The 26060-nt window shown below is 61.1% G+C and overlaps 1 protein-coding gene across 1 annotated transcript in view; it reads right to left on the bottom strand.

Moving 5' to 3' along the window:
- LOC142064295 (uncharacterized) overlaps positions 1-25087 on the bottom strand; it is a 43261-nt gene extending 18174 nt beyond the window's left edge. The window contains exons 1-5 of the mRNA XM_075109053.1: positions 24999-25087; positions 23033-23219; positions 21230-21391; positions 13803-13964; positions 6376-6537 (exon numbers count right to left, since the gene is read on the bottom strand). Of these exons, the coding sequence (XP_074965154.1) occupies positions 6376-6537; positions 13803-13964; positions 21230-21391; positions 23033-23219; positions 24999-25087 (762 nt within the window). The remainder of the gene's footprint in view (positions 1-6375; positions 6538-13802; positions 13965-21229; positions 21392-23032; positions 23220-24998) is intronic.
- Between the last annotated feature and the right edge of the window lie 973 nt (positions 25088-26060).

Here is a 26060-nt window from a genome sequence, read left to right as displayed (position 1 = left end):
TGCCACACCCGGGGCTCCCCGGCTGAGCCCTCTCCGTCGGCCCCGCTGCTCACCTCTCTCCTCTCTCCCAGTGCACTCGGCAGTGCGTCTGCCTTTCGGACGCCAGCAGTGAGACGGCGCTCCGCGGCTCCTTCCAAGAGCTCTCGTGGAGCTGCGACCCTGCGCTGACTCCGCTCGCTCCAGAGGCTCCCAGCGAGCGGCTATATAGAGCCACGGGGCATTGTCGCATCACACCGTTGTCACGTTGCAGCGTTGTCACATCGCTGCGTTGCCGTGCCGCCGCCCGGCTGCCGCCCACCGGACCATGGGACAGGCCTGTGGGCCACCCGCTCTTGCTGAGCGCGCTTTGAGAGGTCATCTCCACAGGGCCCTTCCCACCTCAACTCCTCTGCGATTCTGTGAAGCAAAGCAGGCATCCTCGACAAGCGGGAAGAGATGCAAGGAACGGCCACAGCAGAGAGGCTCCTTCTTAGCTCAGCTTTCCCCCTTTTCCTTTTTAGACCTCTTCCCTGTCACGGGCAAAGCAGCCTCGAGTCAGGCGACTGCACTGAATTGGATTGTTGGCCCACAGCAGTCAACATCCAATTCCCGATTCGCGTCTTGAGAAACAACGCAGAAGGCAAACAGAGGCCGAGGGAAACCCCTCCCCTGCCCTTTCCTCAGGCTCCCCTTCAGCCCAGGCACCTCTCTGCCCCCTTCCCAGTCAGCCTCCCCCGCCCTCGTCTCTGCTGCTCGCTTTGGCTCTCACTTCCTACCGCTTTGGGGCTGGATGCGGTGAGGTCGCCGATGGCCCCTTCCTCCAGCCCGTCTAGGTCCTGCTGAACGGCGGCCCGACCATCGAGCCTAACGACTGCGTGCCCGCGTTTGGGATCGGTGGTGCGTCGCCTGTCCTCCTCAGGTCGTTGTGGCAGCTTTGAAACGGGAGAGGTCCTGCCACGCTCTCTTGTTAAACAAAGGCAAGAAACAGGGAGAGTAATAAATGGTACGTGCCGATGATTACCGTGGGTCTCGCGGGAAACAGCAAAGTGCACGGCCCAGGAACCATGCTCCTCTGCTTCCAAAGCAGCCTCTTGCACATGCGCCAGCTGCCGCTCTTCTCCTGCTTTGCAAGCGCAGGAGCGGCATCGGCTGTGCCCCGACTCCCCTCTCCCTGCGGCGTTGGCTCCTCAGCCACAACAGCGACGCCCCTTGCGCCGTGTTCACAGACATTTGCACCCTCAGGAAGCGCTGCCGGAGCTGTATGTGGTCCCGGTAGGGGACGTGCGAGGCCCTGTGTGCAGTTCCTCTGCAGCTGGAAAGCACAGGGACGCCCGAGAGCCGCAGCAGACGCCAGACCGTGCATCCGCCGGGCTCTGCCTGTAAGAAGCTAGGCAAGGCAGAGCAGAACGCCCTGTGCAGTGCAAGTCAGGGAGTCACAAAAGTGACAGGAACTAGCTAAACTAAGACCCCCTTGGAAGTTGTGTCACACCTCTGGGGTTCCATCACTTTAAAAACAGAGACCGCTCCTTACCTGTGTGTCGTGGTTTAGCCGGCAGCTCAGCCCCGCACAGCCGCTCGCTCACTCCCCCACGGGCAGATCGGGGAGAGAATCAGAAGGGTAACGCTCGTGGGTTCAGATAAGAACAGTTCGATGATTAAGATTTCGAAAAAAAACCCAAACAACAACAATGCAATGGAAATGAGAACAACGAGAGGCGCAAAACCCGGGCGGGGCGGGGGAGGGGAATGAAGGGCGGAAATACGCCACGCGACGCAGGCGCCCGCCCGCCCCATGGCGCGCCTCTTCCGAGCCGAAAACTGCCCCCCCCTTAATATACTGGCCATGGTGTCACATGCTACGGAATGAACATGCCATTGGGCAGCGGCGGGCAGCCGCCCCCGCCGTGGCACTGCCCCTCTGCCCCTGCCAGCCTCCCGCCGACGTGGCAGAGCGCGGGAAGCTGGAAAGGTAGCCGGCGCCCCACGGGGAGGAGAATTAACGCCTTGTCAGCCAAAACCAGCACACTGCGGTGTGTTGGGGTATCGGTAAAGCTCACGGAGAGGATCCCATGGCCACACATCAGCTGGGACAGCCTGCGATGTTACGAGCGTGGTGACGTCCCTGCAAAGAGACCCACTGAAGTTCACGGCACTTCTGAGCCCAGGAGCTCAGCGAGGGCAGGAGGAAGGCGGTCTCTGCTGAAAGCCTCGGCAGGGGCCGGGGTGCAGAGGCGACAGAGGCACGCGGCGCTGCGTGTCTCCGTCCTGCCAGCCAGTTTGCTTACAAAGATATTCTCACCCCCGTGTCACGGGGTTTTGCCATTCCAGTCGAGGAGAGGGCACGAACAGAAAGAAGGCAATTCAGAACAGAATCCAGAGTGACCGGGCAGGGCTGGAGTAGCAGAGGGAAGGTGGTTTGGCTGCTGGTGTTTTCTGGTGCTGACATGAGTGAGAAGAGGGCCCGAGGGGCTGGCTGCTCCAGGGGCAGCCAAGGTGCTCGGGAGCATACCTAGCTGCCTGCAGCGAGCATTTCCCTCTCTGCGTCTGCGTGCTGACCATCTTGCCAGGGAACACGAGGGACCTCTGGTTTGGCCAGCCAGGAGAGAAGGACGCCTTTAGCCTGGGGGAGAGAGGGGCTGGCTGTGGAGGTGTGGGGACGAGTGCTGGTGATCCTGAAGGGCTGGCATTGTCCCGGGAAAGAGGCTGGGGTGGAGAGAGAGACTGAGGGAGCTCACGCCTTACCTCGAGCCACTGCTCACAGCCTCCGATACATAGCAGTTCCTGTGGGAAGGCCTTCCAGAAGTTAGAGCTAAAGAACGCCTGCACAACATGTCCCTTGTTGCCGGTGTCGCAGGGCTGTGAGGGCCCCTCCAGGTGCCCGCTGTAGGCTCCCTGCAGCTGGGGTTACTTTCTCTCTGCAGATGGGCAGAGTGGTAAACCAAAGACTCGAGAGGTTCTCTGGGTAGGCCGGGCTCTGTTTCCTGCTATTGGGGAATTTTTACGGCACCCCTTGAGGCAAACTAAACCCACGTTTGTGCTTGAATACGAAAAACAACCAAGCTAAACCAAAAAACCCGAACAATGCATTGGGCAGAGCGGCTCTACCTGGAGTCGGCAATGATGCGTCACAAGCAGGTTCCTTCCCTCCCCTTGCACCAGTGCCCATCCCGTGAGCAGTTTGAGCGGTTTGCCTGGGGCACCTCAGCTGGGCCGTGGGCCCATCTCCCAGAGCAGCTCTGCTGGCCAGTCAGAGGTGGCCCCTGAGAGCTTCCGTTCCAGGATGGCTACAAGGCAGTGCCGAGGCTGTTTCTAATCACCCAGGGAAACTGCACTCCCTTGCAGGGAGTCCTGCTGTCTCTGGCACCCCTGCTTCCAGCCAGGTCAACCCCTTCTCGCAGTGGGGCCTCCTTGCCCTCTGTGCCGGATCGTTCCTCGGTCACAAATTTCCACCGCCGAGCAGTTAGCGTTTGAATGTCAACTGTCAACCCTCGGCCTTGTCTCCTTGTGGGACCGAAGGCCTCCCTTCCCCAGGGGATGCTCCATGGGAGACCGTCCAAGGCCAAGCCCGTGTGCGGCACAGCAGGGTAGTGAGCTCCCGTTCAAGAGGGGGTTGCTCCCGCCGCTCCCCTCTGGCTGAGCCCTGGCACGGGCTGCTCATGCGAACCTGCTCCCGTGCACCATTCTGGGCCTCCACAACATACCTGCCTCCCCGCTCAGGACAGACCAGACCCAAACAACACGTGGCAGAGCAGGCCCCGGGTGGAGAGGCCACCGCCCATCCCAGGCGCAGTGACAGCACCTATCTGTGCAGAGCTTCTGGGGGAGCTTGGCCTGAGGAGAAAGGGCCCTGCAAAAAGGATCTCAAGGCGAAGGCCAACATTGTCCCTCACAGAAGGTGAAAGCCAGGCCTCCTAGAACCGGACCCGTCCCCTCCGCTAGCCTGGCAGCAAAGCTTGCTAAACAAGACAAAAATGCTGGCTACTTCTCGCCTCCGTGGTTAAGATTCCCTCTAAAATCGGGTCTTAGCGTGACGGAGGCCGCAGGAGGGAAAAAGACGAGGGAGATTGCCGCAGGGAAAATGCCCAGACACAGCCTGGGCTGGCTTGAACGTAGGTAGGCACAAGCAAGCACTTGGGAGTGAGCTCTTTATTGCGAGCACAAGGGCGTAAGGTCTGTGTGTGCTGCCTGGTGGAGCTGCCCAGGGGCTCTGCACCTCTCCTGCCACACACCTCCTCAGGACAGTGTCCACAAGCCTGCCAGCTAACACCCTCCTTTCTGACACGGGCTGCTGGGGCTCGCCTTGCACAAGCTTTACGCGCACTGCTCTGCGCTGTGCTCCTGCCCGGGCAGGGGGCTTCGCACCCGCCGGACGACGGGCTGTCCGGAGAAGTGTGGGCACACGGAGGGGAGGACGTCCTCAGCGGGATAGCTCTCCTTTCCATCTGATGGTGCAGGCAGCTTTGCGACGCACCTTCCAAAATTCAGTCTGGGACTCAGGGCAGGCCCGGGTTGACAGCTCCGCTCTAAAACAGAGTCGATGATGCGGCTTGCCATAGTCCTTATAGCCAAAGTGTTGGCTAAGGCTGTCGGCTTCGGCGTCAGTTCTCGCTCGAACTTCGGCGCCGTTGCAAGAACCTCAGGGACAACAGTTGTGGCATACCCAGCCCGTTCGGCGTGGTGCTGCTGAACTCCGGAGGAGGCATTTTGGATGCTCTCCCCGGCAGTCGTGCCACTGAGTTGCGAGGCATCAGCAGCGACTCTGTTTGGCAGTGGCTGCAAGGCAAGCGACTTTGGTCCCTTGCTTGCTTCCAGGCTCTGCTGTTGAGATGCTCTGGGGAGTCCCTGTGCTTGTTCCACAGCCTGCCTTGAGAAAGGCGCCTGGGATGGCTGCGCCTGTCTCTTGGAGAGATTTCTCCCAGGAAGCTCCAGGCTGTTGGAATATTTGCAGCTAGGGTCTCGTTCAACCTGAGAAGTTGCAAAGGATTCCAAGGTGCAGCAAACGCCGTCAACAACTTCTCTGATGAGTTTGTCCAGGGAAGCCTCTGCAGACGCTCCATCGGAAGCTGCTGTTTCAGCTTGCCCCGATTTCTCTTCCTCGGCTCGGGTGGCTCCTCCGGCAACAGGTCGCTCCTTCCGCCTGCCTGCCGGCCCTGGCTCACACGCTGTGGCCATGCTGGATGTCAAAGCCTTTGCCAAGCTCTCCAGCACGGTCGCTACGAGCTCTTTGGCCACCCGTCCGATTTCCTGCTGGCAAAGTGAAGGAGAAGTCTCCAAAGGCTCTGCTCCTCCGGCGCTGCCACACAAGCTTCCCCTGATCCCCTGGGCAGCCCTCCTTAAAACGCAGGCAGCCTGAGCCCGAGGAGCCTTCACCCTCTGCAACACTTCCCACACCACAGCCTCAGCCACCTCTTCAAGCTTCTGGGCTTCTGTTGCGGCTTGTTGTTGAGACGCAGCTCTGGACACGCTGTCTGCAGCGCGGTCTGGCTGCTTGCCGGAGTCAGCACCGCTACTGACCCTCCTGGGCAGCTCAGCACCTTCCTGTCCCAGCTCAGGTTGGGAGCAGGTTTGGCCTTCGTCCAAAGCTGCTTTCAGCCTCCTGCAGCGCCCCGATTTCAGGGAGATCTTTCTGCTCGCGGGTGGAGGTGGGCAAGATGGTCTTTGAGGCTGCCGCAGCTGCTCCAGCAGGCACGAAGCGTCGATTGTCCCCAGCGGTTTGTGGGCATCCCTTAACGTGGCCAGGCGTTGCCGAAGCCTTTCCTGCAAGGTGACACCGCGTTGCGGCTTGCCGTTGCCCAGACAAGCGCTCCCGCCCCTGCGTGCTGAGGCTTCACGCGGGCCCAGGCCAGCGCTCTGCTTCAGCCACGCGGCGAGGGCACAAGAGAAGGGTTCCCTCAGGACAACGCGGGCTCGCACATGACCTTCCTGCCCGTGCCCACCCCAGCACCCTGCGCTGGCTCAGCTCTGAGCCGGCTAGTCCTTTCCCCGGCACCACGCCTGGCCCACGAGCACAGCCCTCGTCTCTTCTGCACTGAGCGCCCCCCCCGAGATGCCGCGAGCCAAGCCCCAGCCCTCGGCACCGTGCCGCTGACAGGCGTCCGCCAACACTGCGCTTTGCCTACCTCCTCTCGCCTGAACACGTACTCTGCCTCCAGCTTGAGTCCGGTCAGATACTGCCTGTACTCGTTGAACTCCTTCAGAGTGCAAACCACCTACGGAGAGACGAGGGCAGAAATCGCCCGAACGCTGTCAAGCCAGCTACTGGCAGCAGGCTGCCTTCCCCGAAACAGCCCAAACCCAGCGGGAGGGGGGCTGCTCCTCTGCACGTGCTCCCTCTGCGCTCGGGGAACCCCGCTCGGAGGGAAGCGTTTTTATCGGCGCGACGACGTCCAAACCTACCTTGCCATCGCTGGTGACGAAACCCCCTCTCTTCAGCCTCTGCAGGTTGTCTTGGCGTTTGTGGTAGGCCCGGAGATGGGGGTCGTGCAGGCTGTTGTACTCTGTGGGCAGTCGGCGACCGTAGGGATCTCCCAGGTCAAAATAGCATGAGGGCCGCTGAAGCTGTAAGGGAGATGTTCCAGAGGATGAACTCCAGGTCAGGAGAGAGCAGCGGAGACGAACATGCTTCCGAGCTCCTCACACACACAGGCTGGCATTTCCAAAGCTCCGAGGTACAGGCTAGTCCCTGGCTTGCTTCCCACCCAGAGGAGAGCTCTCGCTACATCAGAGACTCTCCAGCGGAGAAGGCGGCCTCTGCCTACACCCCCCCGTCCGGTGGCTATCTCTACCGGTGCTGGAGGCAGACAAGGAGCTGTTTACTGCGGGGGTGAGAGGGGTGCACCCCGTGCTGCACCTGTAAGGAGCTGAGCTGCAATGTTGCCTACAGCCATGCCTTTTCCTCAGGTAATTCACCCTTGTTGCAAAACAGGATTGCGCTGCTCCCCAGAGGTGCCAAGCTGTGCTTGTGCAAAGCTAAAGGTAGCTGGAAGACTCCTCTCCATCCAGCTCTGGCCAGCCTGGAGCACCGCTATGGGGCAAGTCCTCCTTCCTCTTGGCACCATGGAGCCACGCGCTCCCCGCGCCTCCCCAGCCCTGTGCGACTGAAGGGCTGCAGCTCCCGCTGTAGAGCAGGTGGGCACAAGGCCGCCCCTTCTCTGAATGACGGGGACCCCGTAAAAGAAGAGAGCTTTTCTACCCCTTTCTGCTTCATTTACCTTTTCCCCCAGCTTTGCCCTGCAGAAGACAGGCTTGGAGCCGGGCAACACAGGGATTTTGACCCCGAGGGGGAGGTCCAGCAGCCTCGGATCCATCAGCCCAGTAGCTCCTTCTCCCAGGTGCCGTCTCCTGTGCCCGAGCTAGGAAGACAGAGACACTCAGGTGCCAGCTCAAGAAGCCTCCTGCATGGCACTTGCAAGAAAGGCCATGTGCCAAGGCCCCAGAGCAACCCTGCCACACCCGGGGCTCCCCGGCTGAGCCCTCTCCGTCGGCCCCGCTGCTCACCTCTCTCCTCTCTCCCAGTGCACTCGGCAGTGCGTCTGCCTTTCGGACGCCAGCAGTGAGACGGCGCTCCGCGGCTCCTTCCAAGAGCTCTCGTGGAGCTGCGACCCTGCGCTGACTCCGCTCGCTCCAGAGGCTCCCAGCGAGCGGCTATATAGAGCCACGGGGCATTGTCGCATCACACCGTTGTCACGTTGCAGCGTTGTCACATCGCTGCGTTGCCGTGCCGCCGCCCGGCTGCCGCCCACCGGACCATGGGACAGGCCTGTGGGCCACCCGCTCTTGCTGAGCGCGCTTTGAGAGGTCATCTCCACAGGGCCCTTCCCACCTCAACTCCTCTGCGATTCTGTGAAGCAAAGCAGGCATCCTCGACAAGCGGGAAGAGATGCAAGGAACGGCCACAGCAGAGAGGCTCCTTCTTAGCTCAGCTTTCCCCCTTTTCCTTTTTAGACCTCTTCCCTGTCACGGGCAAAGCAGCCTCGAGTCAGGCGACTGCACTGAATTGGATTGTTGGCCCACAGCAGTCAACATCCAATTCCCGATTCGCGTCTTGAGAAACAACGCAGAAGGCAAACAGAGGCCGAGGGAAACCCCTCCCCTGCCCTTTCCTCAGGCTCCCCTTCAGCCCAGGCACCTCTCTGCCCCCTTCCCAGTCAGCCTCCCCCGCCCTCGTCTCTGCTGCTCGCTTCGGCTCTCACTTCCTACCGCTTTGGGGCTGGATGCGGTGAGGTCGCCGATGGCCCCTTCCTCCAGCCCGTCTAGGTCCTGCTGAACGGCGGCCCGACCATCGAGCCTAACGACTGCGTGCCCGCGTTTGGGATCGGTGGTGCGTCGCCTGTCCTCCTCAGGTCGTTGTGGCAGCTTTGAAACGGGAGAGGTCCTGCCACGCTCTCTTGTTAAACAAAGGCAAGAAACAGGGAGAGTAATAAATGGTACGTGCCGATGATTACCGTGGGTCTCGCGGGAAACAGCAAAGTGCACGGCCCAGGAACCATGCTCCTCTGCTTCCAAAGCAGCCTCTTGCACATGCGCCAGCTGCCGCTCTTCTCCTGCTTTGCAAGCGCAGGAGCGGCATCGGCTGTGCCCCGACTCCCCTCTCCCTGCGGCGTTGGCTCCTCAGCCACAACAGCGACGCCCCTTGCGCCGTGTTCACAGACATTTGCACCCTCAGGAAGCGCTGCCGGAGCTGTATGTGGTCCCGGTAGGGGACGTGCGAGGCCCTGTGTGCAGTTCCTCTGCAGCTGGAAAGCACAGGGACGCCCGAGAGCCGCAGCAGACGCCAGACCGTGCATCCGCCGGGCTCTGCCTGTAAGAAGCTAGGCAAGGCAGAGCAGAACGCCCTGTGCAGTGCAAGTCAGGGAGTCACAAAAGTGACAGGAACTAGCTAAACTAAGACCCCCTTGGAAGTTGTGTCACACCTCTGGGGTTCCATCACTTTAAAAACAGAGACCGCTCCTTACCTGTGTGTCGTGGTTTAGCCGGCAGCTCAGCCCCGCACAGCCGCTCGCTCACTCCCCCACGGGCAGATTGGGGAGAGAATCAGAAGGGTAACGCTCGTGGGTTCAGATAAGAACAGTTCGATGATTAAGATTTCGAAAAAAAACCCAAACAACAACAATGCAATGGAAATGAGAACAACGAGAGGCGCAAAACCCGGGCGGGGCGGGGGAGGGGAATGAAGGGCGGAAATACGCCACGCGACGCAGGCGCCCGCCCGCCCCATGGCGCGCCTCTTCCGAGCCGAAAACTGCCCCCCCCTTAATATACTGGCCATGGTGTCACATGCTACGGAATGAACATGCCATTGGGCAGCGGCGGGCAGCCGCCCCCGCCGTGGCACTGCCCCTCTGCCCCTGCCAGCCTCCCGCCGACGTGGCAGAGCGCGGGAAGCTGGAAAGGTAGCCGGCGCCCCACGGGGAGGAGAATTAACGCCTTGTCAGCCAAAACCAGCACACTGCGGTGTGTTGGGGTATCGGTAAAGCTCACGGAGAGGATCCCATGGCCACACATCAGCTGGGACAGCCTGCGATGTTACGAGCGTGGTGACGTCCCTGCAAAGAGACCCACTGAAGTTCACGGCACTTCTGAGCCCAGGAGCTCAGCGAGGGCAGGAGGAAGGCGGTCTCTGCTGAAAGCCTCGGCAGGGGCCGGGGTGCAGAGGCGACAGAGGCACGCGGCGCTGCGTGTCTCCGTCCTGCCAGCCAGTTTGCTTACAAAGATATTCTCACCCCCGTGTCACGGGGTTTTGCCATTCCAGTCGAGGAGAGGGCACGAACAGAAAGAAGGCAATTCAGAACAGAATCCAGAGTGACCGGGCAGGGCTGGAGTAGCAGAGGGAAGGTGGTTTGGCTGCTGGTGTTTTCTGGTGCTGACATGAGTGAGAAGAGGGCCCGAGGGGCTGGCTGCTCCAGGGGCAGCCAAGGTGCTCGGGAGCATACCTAGCTGCCTGCAGCGAGCATTTCCCTCTCTGCGTCTGCGTGCTGACCATCTTGCCAGGGAACACGAGGGACCTCTGGTTTGGCCAGCCAGGAGAGAAGGACGCCTTTAGCCTGGGGGAGAGAGGGGCTGGCTGTGGAGGTGTGGGGACGAGTGCTGGTGATCCTGAAGGGCTGGCATTGTCCCGGGAAAGAGGCTGGGGTGGAGAGAGAGACTGAGGGAGCTCACGCCTTACCTCGAGCCACTGCTCACAGCCTCCGATACATAGCAGTTCCTGTGGGAAGGCCTTCCAGAAGTTAGAGCTAAAGAACGCCTGCACAACATGTCCCTTGTTGCCGGTGTCGCAGGGCTGTGAGGGCCCCTCCAGGTGCCCGCTGTAGGCTCCCTGCAGCTGGGGTTACTTTCTCTCTGCAGATGGGCAGAGTGGTAAACCAAAGACTCGAGAGGTTCTCTGGGTAGGCCGGGCTCTGTTTCCTGCTATTGGGGAATTTTTACGGCACCCCTTGAGGCAAACTAAACCCACGTTTGTGCTTGAATACGAAAAACAACCAAGCTAAACCAAAAAACCCGAACAATGCATTGGGCAGAGCGGCTCTACCTGGAGTCGGCAATGATGCGTCACAAGCAGGTTCCTTCCCTCCCCTTGCACCAGTGCCCATCCCGTGAGCAGTTTGAGCGGTTTGCCTGGGGCACCTCAGCTGGGCCGTGGGCCCATCTCCCAGAGCAGCTCTGCTGGCCAGTCAGAGGTGGCCCCTGAGAGCTTCCGTTCCAGGATGGCTACAAGGCAGTGCCGAGGCTGTTTCTAATCACCCAGGGAAACTGCACTCCCTTGCAGGGAGTCCTGCTGTCTCTGGCACCCCTGCTTCCAGCCAGGTCAACCCCTTCTCGCAGTGGGGCCTCCTTGCCCTCTGTGCCGGATCGTTCCTCGGTCACAAATTTCCACCGCCGAGCAGTTAGCGTTTGAATGTCAACTGTCAACCCTCGGCCTTGTCTCCTTGTGGGACCGAAGGCCTCCCTTCCCCAGGGGATGCTCCATGGGAGACCGTCCAAGGCCAAGCCCGTGTGCGGCACAGCAGGGTAGTGAGCTCCCGTTCAAGAGGGGGTTGCTCCCGCCGCTCCCCTCTGGCTGAGCCCTGGCACGGGCTGCTCATGCGAACCTGCTCCCGTGCACCATTCTGGGCCTCCACAACATACCTGCCTCCCCGCTCAGGACAGACCAGACCCAAACAACACGTGGCAGAGCAGGCCCCGGGTGGAGAGGCCACCGCCCATCCCAGGCGCAGTGACAGCACCTATCTGTGCAGAGCTTCTGGGGGAGCTTGGCCTGAGGAGAAAGGGCCCTGCAAAAAGGATCTCAAGGCGAAGGCCAACATTGTCCCTCACAGAAGGTGAAAGCCAGGCCTCCTAGAACCGGACCCGTCCCCTCCGCTAGCCTGGCAGCAAAGCTTGCTAAACAAGACAAAAATGCTGGCTACTTCTCGCCTCCGTGGTTAAGATTCCCTCTAAAATCGGGTCTTAGCGTGACGGAGGCCGCAGGAGGGAAAAAGACGAGGGAGATTGCCGCAGGGAAAATGCCCAGACACAGCCTGGGCTGGTTTGAACGTAGGTAGGCACAAGCAAGCACTTGGGAGTGAGCTCTTTATTGCGAGCACAAGGGCGTAAGGTCTGTGTGTGCTGCCTGGTGGAGCTGCCCAGGGGCTCTGCACCTCTCCTGCCACACACCTCCTCAGGACAGTGTCCACAAGCCTGCCAGCTAACACCCTCCTTTCTGACACGGGCTGCTGGGGCTCGCCTTGCACAAGCTTTACGCGCACTGCTCTGCGCTGTGCTCCTGCCCGGGCAGGGGGCTTCGCACCCGCCGGACGACGGGCTGTCCGGAGAAGTGTGGGCACACGGAGGGGAGGACGTCCTCAGCGGGATAGCTCTCCTTTCCATCTGATGGTGCAGGCAGCTTTGCGACGCACCTTCCAAAATTCAGTCTGGGACTCAGGGCAGGCCCGGGTTGACAGCTCCGCTCTAAAACAGAGTCGATGATGCGGCTTGCCATAGTCCTTATAGCCAAAGTGTTGGCTAAGGCTGTCGGCTTCGGCGTCAGTTCTCGCTCGAACTTCGGCGCCGTTGCAAGAACCTCAGGGACAACAGTTGTGGCATACCCAGCCCGTTCGGCGTGGTGCTGCTGAACTCCGGAGGAGGCATTTTGGATGCTCTCCCCGGCAGTCGTGCCACTGAGTTGCGAGGCATCAGCAGCGACTCTGTTTGGCAGTGGCTGCAAGGCAAGCGACTTTGGTCCCTTGCTTGCTTCCAGGCTCTGCTGTTGAGATGCTCTGGGGAGTCCCTGTGCTTGTTCCACAGCCTGCCTTGAGAAAGGCGCCTGGGATGGCTGCGCCTGTCTCTTGGAGAGATTTCTCCCAGGAAGCTCCAGGCTGTTGGAATATTTGCAGCTAGGGTCTCGTTCAACCTGAGAAGTTGCAAAGGATTCCAAGGTGCAGCAAACGCCGTCAACAACTTCTCTGATGAGTTTGTCCAGGGAAGCCTCTGCAGACGCTCCATCGGAAGCTGCTGTTTCAGCTTGCCCCGATTTCTCTTCCTCGGCTCGGGTGGCTCCTCCGGCAACAGGTCGCTCCTTCCGCCTGCCTGCCGGCCCTGGCTCACACGCTGTGGCCATGCTGGATGTCAAAGCCTTTGCCAAGCTCTCCAGCACGGTCGCTACGAGCTCTTTGGCCACCCGTCCGATTTCCTGCTGGCAAAGTGAAGGAGAAGTCTCCAAAGGCTCTGCTCCTCCGGCGCTGCCACACAAGCTTCCCCTGATCCCCTGGGCAGCCCTCCTTAAAACGCAGGCAGCCTGAGCCCGAGGAGCCTTCACCCTCTGCAACACTTCCCACACCACAGCCTCAGCCACCTCTTCAAGCTTCTGGGCTTCTGTTGCGGCTTGTTGTTGAGACGCAGCTCTGGACACGCTGTCTGCAGCGCGGTCTGGCTGCTTGCCGGAGTCAGCACCGCTACTGACCCTCCTGGGCAGCTCAGCACCTTCCTGTCCCAGCTCAGGTTGGGAGCAGGTTTGGCCTTCGTCCAAAGCTGCTTTCAGCCTCCTGCAGCGCCCCGATTTCAGGGAGATCTTTCTGCTCGCGGGTGGAGGTGGGCAAGATGGTCTTTGAGGCTGCCGCAGCTGCTCCAGCAGGCACGAAGCGTCGATTGTCCCCAGCGGTTTGTGGGCATCCCTTAACGTGGCCAGGCGTTGCCGAAGCCTTTCCTGCAAGGTGACACCGCGTTGCGGCTTGCCGTTGCCCAGACAAGCGCTCCCGCCCCTGCGTGCTGAGGCTTCACGCGGGCCCAGGCCAGCGCTCTGCTTCAGCCACGCGGCGAGGGCACAAGAGAAGGGTTCCCTCAGGACAACGCGGGCTCGCACATGACCTTCCTGCCCGTGCCCACCCCAGCACCCTGCGCTGGCTCAGCTCCGAGCCGGCTAGTCCTTTCCCCGGCACCACGCCTGGCCCACGAGCACAGCCCTCGTCTCTTCTGCACTGAGCGCCCCCCCCGAGATGCCGCGAGCCAAGCCCCAGCCCTCGGCACCGTGCCGCTGACAGGCGTCCGCCAACACTGCGCTTTGCCTACCTCCTCTCGCCTGAACACGTACTCTGCCTCCAGCTTGAGTCCGGTCAGATACTGCCTGTACTCGTTGAACTCCTTCAGAGTGCAAACCACCTACGGAGAGACGAGGGCAGAAATCGCCCGAACGCTGTCAAGCCAGCTACTGGCAGCAGGCTGCCTTCCCCGAAACAGCCCAAACCCAGCGGGAGGGGGGCTGCTCCTCTGCACGTGCTCCCTCTGCGCTCAGGGAACCCCGCTCGGAGGGAACCGTTTTTATCGGCCCGACGACTATCGGCCAAACCTACCTTGCCATCGCTGGTGACGAAACCCCCTCTCTTCAGCCTCTGCAGGTTGTCTTGGCGTTTGTGGTAGGCCCGGAGATGGGGGTCGTGCAGGCTGTTGTACTCTGTGGGCAGTCGGCGACCGTAGGGATCTCCCAGGTCAAAATAGCATGAGGGCCGCTGAAGCTGTAAGGGAGATGTTCCAGAGGATGAACTCCAGGTCAGGAGAGAGCAGCGGAGACGAACATGCTTCCGAGCTCCTCACACACACAGGCTGGCATTTCCAAAGCTCCGAGGTACAGGCTAGTCCCTGGCTTGCTTCCCACCCAGAGGAGAGCTCTCGCTACATCAGAGACTCTCCAGCGGAGAAGGCGGCCTCTGCCTACACCCCCCCGTCCGGTGGCTATCTCTACCGGTGCTGGAGGCAGACAAGGAGCTGTTTACTGCGGGGGTGAGAGGGGTGCACCCCGTGCTGCACCTGTAAGGAGCTGAGCTGCAACGTTGCCTACAGCCATGCCTTTTCCTCAGGCAATTCACCCTTGTTGCAAAACAGGATTGCGCTGCTCCCCAGAGGTGCCAAGCTGTGCTTGTGCAAAGCTAAAGGTAGCTGGAAGACTCCTCTCCATCCAGCTCTGGCCAGCCTGGAGCACCGCTATGGGGCAAGTCCTCCTTCCTCTTGGCACCACGGAGCCACGCGCTCCCCGCGCCTCCCCAGCCCTGTGCGACTGAAGGGCTGCAGCTCCCGCTGTAGAGCAGGTGGGCACAAGGCCGCCCCTTCTCTGAATGACGGGGACCCCGTAAAAGAAGAGAGCTTTTCTACCCCTTTCTGCTTCGTTTACCTTTTCCCCCAGCTTTGCCCTGCAGAAGACAGGCTTGGAGCCGGGCAACACAGGGATTTTGACCCCGAGGGGGAGGTCCAGCAGCCTCGGATCCATCAGCCCAGTAGCTCCTTCTCCCAGGTGCCGTCTCCTGTGCCCGAGCTAGGAAGACAGAGACACTCAGGTGCCAGCTCAAGAAGCCTCCTGCATGGCACTTGCAAGAAAGGGCATGTGCCAAGGCCCCAGAGCAACCCTGCCACACCCGGGGCTCCCCGGCTGAGCCCTCTCCGTCGGCCCCGCTGCTCACCTCTCTCCTCTCTCCCAGTGCACTCGGCAGTGCGTCTGCCTTTCGGACGCCAGCAGTGAGACGGCGCTCCGCGGCTCCTTCCAAGAGCTCTCGTGGAGCTGCGACCCTGCGCTGACTCCGCTCGCTCCAGAGGCTCCCAGCGAGCGGCTATATAGAGCCACGGGGCATTGTCGCATCACACCGTTGTCACGTTGCAGCGTTGTCACATCGCTGCGTTGCCGTGCCGCCGCCCGGCTGCCGCCCACCGGACCATGGGACAGGCCTGTGGGCCACCCGCTCTTGCTGAGCGCGCTTTGAGAGGTCATCTCCACAGGCCCCTTCCCACCTCAACTCCTCTGCGATTCTGTGAAGCAAAGCAGGCATCCTCGACAAGCGGGAAGAGATGCAAGGAACGGCCACAGCAGAGAGGCTCCTTCTTAGCTCAGCTTTCCCCCTTTTCCTTTTTAGACCTCTTCCCTGTCACGGGCAAAGCAGCCTCGAGTCAGGCGACTGCACTGAATTGGATTGTTGGCCCACAGCAGTCAACATCCAATTCCCGATTCGCGTCTTGAGAAACAACGCAGAAGGCAAACAGAGGCCGAGGGAAACCCCTCCCCTGCCCTTTCCTCAGGCTCCCCTTCAGCCCAGGCACCTCTCTGCCCCCTTCCCAGTCAGCCTCCCCCGCCCTCGTCTCTGCTGCTCGCTTCGGCTCTCACTTCCTACCGCTTTGGGGCTGGATGCGGTGAGGTCGCCGATGGCCCCTTCCTCCAGCCCGTCTAGGTCCTGCTGAACGGCGGCCCGACCATCGAGCCTAACGACTGCGTGCCCGCGTTTGGGATCGGTGGTGCGTCGCCTGTCCTCCTCAGGTCGTCGTGGCAGCTTTGAAACGGGAGAGGTCCTGCCAGGCTCTCTTGTTAAACAAAGGCAAGAAACAGGGAGAGTAATAAATGGTACGTGCCGATGATTACCGTGGGTCTCGCGGGAAACAGCAAAGTGCACGGCCCAGGAACCATGCTCCTCTGCTTCCAAAGCAGCCTCTTGCACATGCGCCAGCTGCCGCTCTTCTCCTGCTTTGCAAGCGCAGGAGCGGCATCGGCTGTGCCCCGACTCCCCTCTCCCTGCGGCGTTGGCTCCTCAGCCACAACAGCGACGCCCCTTGCGCCGTGTTCACAGACATTTGCACCCTCAGGAAGCGCTGCCGGAGCTGTATGTGGTCCCGGTAGGGGACGTGCGAGGCCCTGTGTGCAGTTCCTCTGCAGCTGGAAAGCACAGGGACGCCCGAGAGCCGCAGCAGACGCCAGACCGTGCATCCGCCGGGCTCTGCCTGTAAGAAGCTAGGCAAGGCAGAGCAGAACGCCCTGTGCAGTGCAAGTCAGGGAGTCACAAAAGTGACAGGAACTAGCTAAACTAAGACCCCCTTGGAAGTTGTGTCACACCTCTGGGGTTCCATCACTTTAAAAACAGAGACCGCTCCTTACCTGTGTGTCGTGGTTTAGCCGGCAGCTCAGCCCCGCACAGCCGCTCGCTCACTCCCCCACGGGCAGATCGGGGAGAGAATCAGAAGGGTAACACTCGTGGGTTCAGATAAGAACAGTTCGATGATTAAGATTTCGAAAAAAAACCCAAACAACAACAATGCAATGGAAATGAGAACAACGAGAGGCGCAAAACCCGGGCGGGGCGGGGGAGGGGAATGAAGGGCGGAAATACGCCACGCGACGCAGGCGCCCGCCCGCCCCACGGCGCGCCTCTTCCGAGCCGAAAACTGCCCCCCCCTTAATATACTGGCCATGGTGTCACATGCTACGGAATGAACATGCCATTGGGCAGCGGCGGGCAGCCGCCCCCGCCGTGGCCCTGCCCCTCTGCCCCTGCCAGCCTCCCGCCGACGTGGCAGAGCGCGGGAAGCTGGAAAGGTAGCCGGCGCCCCACGGGGAGGAGAATTAACGCCTTGTCAGCCAAAACCAGCACACTGCGGTGTGTTGGGGTATCGGTAAAGGTCACGGAGAGGATCCCATGGCCACACATCAGCTGGGACAGCCTGCGATGTTACGAGCGTGGTGACGTCCCTGCAAAGAGACCCACTGAAGTTCACGGCACTTCTGAGCCCAGGAGCTCAGCGAGGGCAGGAGGAAGGCGGTCTCTGCCGAAAGCCTCGGCAGGGGCCGGGGTGCAGAGGCGACAGAGGCACGCGGCGCTGCGTGTCTCCGTCCTGCCAGCCAGTTTGCTTACAAAGATATTCTCACCCCCGTGTCACGGGGTTTTGCCATTCCAGTCGAGGAGAGGGCACGAACAGAAAGAAGGCAATTCAGAACAGAATCCAGAGTGACCGGGCAGGGCTGGAGTAGCAGAGGGAAGGTGGTTTGGCTGCTGGTGTTTTCTGGTGCTGACATGAGTGAGAAGAGGGCCCGAGGGGCTGGCTGCTCCAGGGGCAGCCAAGGTGCTCGGGAGCATACCTAGCTGCCTGCAGCGAGCATTTCCCTCTCTGCGTCTGCGTGCTGACCGTCTTGCCAGGGAACACGAGGGACCTCTGGTTTGGCCAGCCAGGAGAGAAGGACGCCTTTAGCCTGGGGGAGAGAGGGGCTGGCTGTGGAGGTGTGGGGACGAGTGCTGGTGATCCTGAAGGGCTGGCATTGTCCCGGGAAAGAGGCTGGGGTGGAGAGAGAGACTGAGGGAGCTCACGCCTTACCTCGAGCCACTGCTCACAGCCTCCGATACATAGCAGTTCCTGTGGGAAGGCCTTCCAGAAGTTAGAGCTAAAGAACGCCTGCACAACATGTCCCTTGTTGCCGGTGTCGCAGGGCTGTGAGGGCCCCTCCAGGTGCCCGCTGTAGGCTCCCTGCAGCTGGGGTTACTTTCTCTCTGCAGATGGGCAGAGTGGTAAACCAAAGACTCGAGAGGTTCTCTGGGTAGGCCGGGCTCTGTTTCCTGCTATTGGGGAATTTTTACGGCACCCCTCGAGGCAAACTAAACCCACGTTTGTGCTTGAATACGAAAAACAACCAAGCTAAACCAAAAAACCCGAACAATGCATTGGGCAGAGCGGCTCTACCTGGAGTCGGCAATGATGCGTCACAAGCAGGTTCCTTCCCTCCCCTTGCACCAGCGCCCATCCCGTGAGCAGTTTGAGCGGTTTGCCTGGGGCACCTCAGCTGGGCCGTGGGCCCATCTCCCAGAGCAGCTCTGCTGGCCAGTCAGAGGTGGCCCCTGAGAGCTTCCGTTCCAGGATGGCTACAAGGCAGTGCCGAGGCTGTTTCTAATCACCCAGGGAAACTGCGCTCCCTTGCAGGGAGTCCTGCTGTCTCTGGCACCCCTGCTTCCAGCCAGGTCAACCCCTTCTCGCAGTGGGGCCTCCTTGCCCTCCGTGCCGGATCGTTCCTCGGTCACAAATTTCCACCGCCGAGCAGTTAGCGTTTGAATGTCAACTGCCAACCCTCGGCCTTGTCTCCTTGTGGGACCGAAGGCCTCCCTTCCCCAGGGGATGCTCCATGGGAGACCGTCCAAGGCCAAGCCCGTGTGCGGCACAGCAGGGTAGTGAGCTCCCGTTCAAGAGGGGGTTGCTCCCGCCGCTCCCCTCTGGCTGAGCCCTGGCACGGGCTGCTCATGCGAACCTGCTCCCGTGCACCATTCTGGGCCTCCACAACATACCTGCCTCCCCGCTCAGGACAGACCAGACCCAAACAACACGTGGCAGAGCGGGCCCCGGGCGGAGAGGCCACCGCCCATCCCAGGCGCAGTGACAGCACCTAACTGTGCAGAGCTTCTGGGGGAGCTTGGCCTGAGGAGAAAGGGCCCTGCAAAAAGGATCTCAAGGCGAAGGCCAACATTGTCCCTCACAGAAGGTGAAAGCCAGGCCTCCTAGAACCGGACCCGTCCCCTCCGCTAGCCTGGCAGCAAAGCTTGCTAAACAAGACAAAAATGCTGGCTACTTCTCGCCTCCGTGGTTAAGATTCCCTCTAAAATCGGGTCTTAGCGTGACGGAGGCCGCAGGAGGGAAAAAGACGAGGGAGATTGCCGCAGGGAAAATGCCCAGACACAGCCTGGGCTGGCTTGAACGTAGGTAGGCACAAGCAAGCACTTGGGAGTGAGCTCTTTATTGCGAGCACAAGGGCGTAAGGTCTGTGTGTGCTGCCTGGTGGAGCTGCCCAGGGGCTCTGCACCTCTCCTGCCACACACCTCCTCAGGACAGTGTCCACAAGCCTGCCAGCTAACACCCTCCTTTCTGACACGGGCTGCTGGGGCTCGCCTTGCACAAGCTTTACGCGCACTGCTCTGCGCTGTGCTCCTGCCCGGGCAGGGGGCTTCGCACCCGCCGGACGACGGGCTGTCCGGAGAAGTGTGGGCACACGGAGGGGAGGACGTCCTCAGCGGGATAGCTCTCCTTTCCATCTGATGGTGCAGGCAGCTTTGCGACGCACCTTCCAAAATTCAGTCTGGGACTCAGGGCAGGCCCGGGTTGACAGCTCCGCTCTAAAACAGAGTCGATGATGCGGCTTGCCATGGTCCTTATAGCCAAAGTGTTGGCTAAGGCTGTCGGCTTCGGCGTCAGTTCTCGCTCGAACTTCGGCGCCGTTGCAAGAACCTCAGGGACAACAGTTGTGGCATACCCAGCCCGTTCGGCGTGGTGCTGCTGAACTCCGGAGGAGGCATTTTGGATGCTCTCCCCGGCAGTCGTGCCACTGAGTTGCGAGGCATCAGCAGCGACTCTGTTTGGCAGTGGCTGCAAGGCAAGCGACTTTGGTCCCTTGCTTGCTTCCAGGCTCTGCTGTTGAGATGCTCTGGGGAGTCCCTGTGCTTGTTCCACAGCCTGCCTTGAGAAAGGCGCCTGGGATGGCTGCGCCTGTCTCTTGAAGAGATTTCTCCCAGGAAGCTCCAGGCTGTTGGAATATTTGCAGCTAGGGTCTCGTTCAACCTGAGAAGTTGCAAAGGATTCCAAGGTGCAGCAAACGCCGTCAACAACTTCTCTGATGAGTTTGTCCAGGGAAGCCTCTGCAGACGCTCCATCGGAAGCTGCTGTTTCAGCTTGCCCCGATTTCTCTTCCTCGGCTCGGGTGGCTCCTCCGGCAACAGGTCGCTCCTTCCGCCTGCCTGCCGGCCCTGGCTCACACGCTGTGGCCATGCTGGATGTCAAAGCCTTTGCCAAGCTCTCCAGCACGGTCGCTACGAGCTCTTTGGCCACCCGTCCGATTTCCTGCTGGCAAAGTGAAGGAGAAGTCTCCAAAGGCTCTGCTCCTCCGGCGCTGCCACACAAGCTTCCCCTGATCCCCTGGGCAGCCCTCCTTAAAACGCAGGCAGCCTGAGCCCGAGGAGCCTTCACCCTCTGCAACACTTCCCACACCACAGCCTCAGCCACCTCTTCAAGCTTCTGGGCTTCTGTTGCGGCTTGTTGTTGAGACGCAGCTCTGGACACGCTGTCTGCAGCGCGGTCTGGCTGCTTGCCGGAGTCAGCACCGCTACTGACCCTCCTGGGCAGCTCAGCACCTTCCTGTCCCAGCTCAGGTTGGGAGCAGGTTTGGCCTTCGTCCAAAGCTGCTTTCAGCCTCCTGCAGCGCCCCGATTTCAGGGAGATCTTTCTGCTCGCGGGTGGAGGTGGGCAAGATGGTCTTTGAGGCTGCCGCAGCTGCTCCAGCAGGCACGAAGCGTCGATTGTCCCCAGCGGTTTGTGGGCATCCCTTAACGTGGCCAGGCGTTGCCGAAGCCTTTCCTGCAAGGTGACACCGCGTTGCGGCTTGCCGTTGCCCAGACAAGCGCTCCCGCCCCTGCGTGCTGAGGCTTCACGCGGGCCCAGGCCAGCGCTCTGCTTCAGCCACGCGGCGAGGGCACAAGAGAAGGGTTCCCTCAGGACAACGCGGGCTCGCACATGACCTTCCTGCCCGTGCCCACCCCAGCACCCTGCGCTGGCTCAGCTCCGAGCCGGCTAGTCCTTTCCCCGGCACCACGCCTGGCCCACGAGCACAGCCCTCGTCTCTTCTGCACTGAGCGCCCCCCCCGAGATGCCGCGAGCCAAGCCCCAGCCCTCGGCACCGTGCCGCTGACAGGCGTCCGCCAACACTGCGCTTTGCCTACCTCCTCTCGCCTGAACACGTACTCTGCCTCCAGCTTGAGTCCGGTCAGATACTGCCTGTACTCGTTGAACTCCTTCAGAGTGCAAACCACCTACGGAGAGACGAGGGCAGAAATCGCCCGAACGCTGTCAAGCCAGCTACTGGCAGCAGGCTGCCTTCCCCGAAACAGCCCAAACCCAGCGGGAGGGGGGCTGCTCCTCTGCACGTGCTCCCTCTGCGCTCGGGGAACCCCGCTCGGAGGGAACCGTTTTTATCGGCCCGACGACTATCGGCCAAACCTACCTTGCCATCGCTGGTGACGAAACCCCCTCTCTTCAGCCTCTGCAGGTTGTCTTGGCGTTTGTGGTAGGCCCGGAGATGGGGGTCGTGCAGGCTGTTGTACTCTGTGGGCAGTCGGCGACCGTAGGGATCTCCCAGGTCAAAATAGCATGAGGGCCGCTGAAGCTGTAAGGGAGATGTTCCAGAGGATGAACTCCAGGTCAGGAGAGAGCAGCGGAGACGAACATGCTTCCGAGCTCCTCACACACACAGGCTGGCATTTCCAAAGCTCCGAGGTACAGGCTAGTCCCTGGCTTGCTTCCCACCCAGAGGAGAGCTCTCGCTACATCAGAGACTCTCCAGCGGAGAAGGCGGCCTCTGCCTACACCCCCCCGTCCGGTGGCTATCTCTACCGGTGCTGGAGGCAGACAAGGAGCTGTTTACTGCGGGGGTGAGAGGGGTGCACCCCGTGCTGCACCTGTAAGGAGCTGAGCTGCAACGTTGCCTACAGCCATGCCTTTTCCTCAGGCAATTCACCCTTGTTGCAAAACAGGATTGCGCTGCTCCCCAGAGGTGCCAAGCTGTGCTTGTGCAAAGCTAAAGGTAGCTGGAAGACTCCTCTCCATCCAGCTCTGGCCAGCCTGGAGCACCGCTATGGGGCAAGTCCTCCTTCCTCTTGGCACCACGGAGCCACGCGCTCCCCGCGCCTCCCCAGCCCTGTGCGACTGAAGGGCTGCAGCTCCCGCTGTAGAGCAGGTGGGCACAAGGCCGCCCCTTCTCTGAATGACGGGGACCCCGTAAAAGAAGAGAGCTTTTCTACCCCTTTCTGCTTCGTTTACCTTTTCCCCCAGCTTTGCCCTGCAGAAGACAGGCTTGGAGCCGGGCAACACAGGGATTTTGACCCCGAGGGGGAGGTCCAGCAGCCTCGGATCCATCAGCCCAGTAGCTCCTTCTCCCAGGTGCCGTCTCCTGTGCCCGAGCTAGGAAGACAGAGACACTCAGGTGCCAGCTCAAGAAGCCTCCTGCATGGCACTTGCAAGAAAGGGCATGTGCCAAGGCCCCAGAGCAACCCTGCCACACCCGGGGCTCCCCGGCTGAGCCCTCTCCGTCGGCCCCGCTGCTCACCTCTCTCCTCTCTCCCAGTGCACTCGGCAGTGCGTCTGCCTTTCGGACGCCAGCAGTGAGACGGCGCTCCGCGGCTCCTTCCAAGAGCTCTCGTGGAGCTGCGACCCTGCGCTGACTCCGCTCGCTCCAGAGGCTCCCAGCGAGCGGCTATATAGAGCCACGGGGCATTGTCGCATCACACCGTTGTCACGTTGCAGCGTTGTCACATCGCTGCGTTGCCGTGCCGCCGCCCGGCTGCCGCCCACCGGACCATGGGACAGGCCTGTGGGCCACCCGCTCTTGCTGAGCGCGCTTTGAGAGGTCATCTCCACAGGGCCCTTCCCACCTCAACTCCTCTGCGATTCTGTGAAGCAAAGCAGGCATCCTCGACAAGCGGGAAGAGATGCAAGGAACGGCCACAGCAGAGAGGCTCCTTCTTAGCTCAGCTTTCCCCCTTTTCCTTTTTAGACCTCTTCCCTGTCACGGGCAAAGCAGCCTCGAGTCAGGCGACTGCACTGAATTGGATTGTTGGCCCACAGCAGTCAACATCCAATTCCCGATTCGCGTCTTGAGAAACAACGCAGAAGGCAAACAGAGGCCGAGGGAAACCCCTCCCCTGCCCTTTCCTCAGGCTCCCCTTCAGCCCAGGCACCTCTCTGCCCCCTTCCCAGTCAGCCTCCCCCGCCCTCGTCTCTGCTGCTCGCTTCGGCTCTCACTTCCTACCGCTTTGGGGCTGGATGCGGTGAGGTCGCCGATGGCCCCTTCCTCCAGCCCGTCTAGGTCCTGCTGAACGGCGGCCCGACCATCGAGCCTAACGACTGCGTGCCCGCGTTTGGGATCGGTGGTGCGTCGCCTGTCCTCCTCAGGTCGTCGTGGCAGCTTTGAAACGGGAGAGGTCCTGCCAGGCTCTCTTGTTAAACAAAGGCAAGAAACAGGGAGAGTAATAAATGGTACGTGCCGATGATTACCGTGGGTCTCGCGGGAAACAGCAAAGTGCACGGCCCAGGAACCATGCTCCTCTGCTTCCAAAGCAGCCTCTTGCACATGCGCCAGCTGCCGCTCTTCTCCTGCTTTGCAAGCGCAGGAGCGGCATCGGCTGTGCCCCGACTCCCCTCTCCCTGCGGCGTTGGCTCCTCAGCCACAACAGCGACGCCCCTTGCGCCGTGTTCACAGACATTTGCACCCTCAGGAAGCGCTGCCGGAGCTGTATGTGGTCCCGGTAGGGGACGTGCGAGGCCCTGTGTGCAGTTCCTCTGCAGCTGGAAAGCACAGGGACGCCCGAGAGCCGCAGCAGACGCCAGACCGTGCATCCGCCGGGCTCTGCCTGTAAGAAGCTAGGCAAGGCAGAGCAGAACGCCCTGTGCAGTGCAAGTCAGGGAGTCACAAAAGTGACAGGAACTAGCTAAACTAAGACCCCCTTGGAAGTTGTGTCACACCTCTGGGGTTCCATCACTTTAAAAACAGAGACCGCTCCTTACCTGTGTGTCGTGGTTTAGCCGGCAGCTCAGCCCCGCACAGCCGCTCGCTCACTCCCCCACGGGCAGATCGGGGAGAGAATCAGAAGGGTAACGCTCGTGGGTTCAGATAAGAACAGTTCGATGATTAAGATTTCGAAAAAAAACCCAAACAACAACAATGCAATGGAAATGAGAACAACGAGAGGCGCAAAACCCGGGCGGGGCGGGGGAGGGGAATGAAGGGCGGAAATACGCCACGCGACGCAGGCGCCCGCCCGCCCCACGGCGCGCCTCTTCCGAGCCGAAAACTGCCCCCCCCTTAATATACTGGCCATGGTGTCACATGCTACGGAATGAACATGCCATTGGGCAGCGGCGGGCAGCCGCCCCCGCCGTGGCCCTGCCCCTCTGCCCCTGCCAGCCTCCCGCCGACGTGGCAGACCGCGGGAAGCTGGAAAGGTAGCCGGCGCCCCACGGGGAGGAGAATTAACGCCTTGTCAGCCAAAACCAGCACACTGCGGTGTGTTGGGGTATCGGTAAAGGTCACGGAGAGGATCCCATGGCCACACATCAGCTGGGACAGCCTGCGATGTTACGAGCGTGGTGACGTCCCTGCAAAGAGACCCACTGAAGTTCACGGCACTTCTGAGCCCAGGAGCTCAGCGAGGGCAGGAGGAAGGCGGTCTCTGCCGAAAGCCTCGGCAGGGGCCGGGGTGCAGAGGCGACAGAGGCACGCGGCGCTGCGTGTCTCCGTCCTGCCAGCCAGTTTGCTTACAAAGATATTCTCACCCCCGTGTCACGGGGTTTTGCCATTCCAGTCGAGGAGAGGGCACGAACAGAAAGAAGGCAATTCAGAACAGAATCCAGAGTGACCGGGCAGGGCTGGAGTAGCAGAGGGAAGGTGGTTTGGCTGCTGGTGTTTTCTGGTGCTGACATGAGTGAGAAGAGGGCCCGAGGGGCTGGCTGCTCCAGGGGCAGCCAAGGTGCTCGGGAGCATACCTAGCTGCCTGCAGCGAGCATTTCCCTCTCTGCGTCTGCGTGCTGACCGTCTTGCCAGGGAACACGAGGGACCTCTGGTTTGGCCAGCCAGGAGAGAAGGACGCCTTTAGCCTGGGGGAGAGAGGGGCTGGCTGTGGAGGTGTGGGGACGAGTGCTGGTGATCCTGAAGGGCTGGCATTGTCCCGGGAAAGAGGCTGGGGTGGAGAGAGAGACTGAGGGAGCTCACGCCTTACCTCGAGCCACTGCTCACAGCCTCCGATACATAGCAGTTCCTGTGGGAAGGCCTTCCAGAAGTTAGAGCTAAAGAACGCCTGCACAACATGTCCCTTGTTGCCGGTGTCGCAGGGCTGTGAGGGCCCCTCCAGGTGCCCGCTGTAGGCTCCCTGCAGCTGGGGTTACTTTCTCTCTGCAGATGGGCAGAGTGGTAAACCAAAGACTCGAGAGGTTCTCTGGGTAGGCCGGGCTCTGTTTCCTGCTATTGGGGAATTTTTACGGCACCCCTCGAGGCAAACTAAACCCACGTTTGTGCTTGAATACGAAAAACAACCAAGCTAAACCAAAAAACCCGAACAATGCATTGGGCAGAGCGGCTCTACCTGGAGTCGGCAATGATGCGTCACAAGCAGGTTCCTTCCCTCCCCTTGCACCAGCGCCCATCCCGTGAGCAGTTTGAGCGGTTTGCCTGGGGCACCTCAGCTGGGCCGTGGGCCCATCTCCCAGAGCAGCTCTGCTGGCCAGTCAGAGGTGGCCCCTGAGAGCTTCCGTTCCAGGATGGCTACAAGGCAGTGCCGAGGCTGTTTCTAATCACCCAGGGAAACTGCGCTCCCTTGCAGGGAGTCCTGCTGTCTCTGGCACCCCTGCTTCCAGCCAGGTCAACCCCTTCTCGCAGTGGGGCCTCCTTGCCCTCCGTGCCGGATCGTTCCTCGGTCACAAATTTCCACCGCCGAGCAGTTAGCGTTTGAATGTCAACTGTCAACCCTCGGCCTTGTCTCCTTGTGGGACCGAAGGCCTCCCTTCCCCAGGGGATGCTCCATGGGAGACCGTCCAAGGCCAAGCCCGTGTGCGGCACAGCAGGGTAGTGAGCTCCCGTTCAAGAGGGGGTTGCTCCCGCCGCTCCCCTCTGGCTGAGCCCTGGCACGGGCTGCTCATGCGAACCTGCTCCCGTGCACCATTCTGGGCCTCCACAACATACCTGCCTCCCCGCTCAGGACAGACCAGACCCAAACAACACGTGGCAGAGCGGGCCCCGGGCGGAGAGGCCACCGCCCATCCCAGGCGCAGTGACAGCACCTAAC

The sequence above is a fragment of the Phalacrocorax aristotelis genome, chromosome 13 (genome assembly GCF_949628215.1).
Source record: "Phalacrocorax aristotelis chromosome 13, bGulAri2.1, whole genome shotgun sequence".
Classification (NCBI taxonomy): Eukaryota; Metazoa; Chordata; class Aves; order Suliformes; family Phalacrocoracidae; genus Phalacrocorax; species Phalacrocorax aristotelis.
This window is presented reverse-complemented; position numbering and strand designations above follow the sequence as displayed.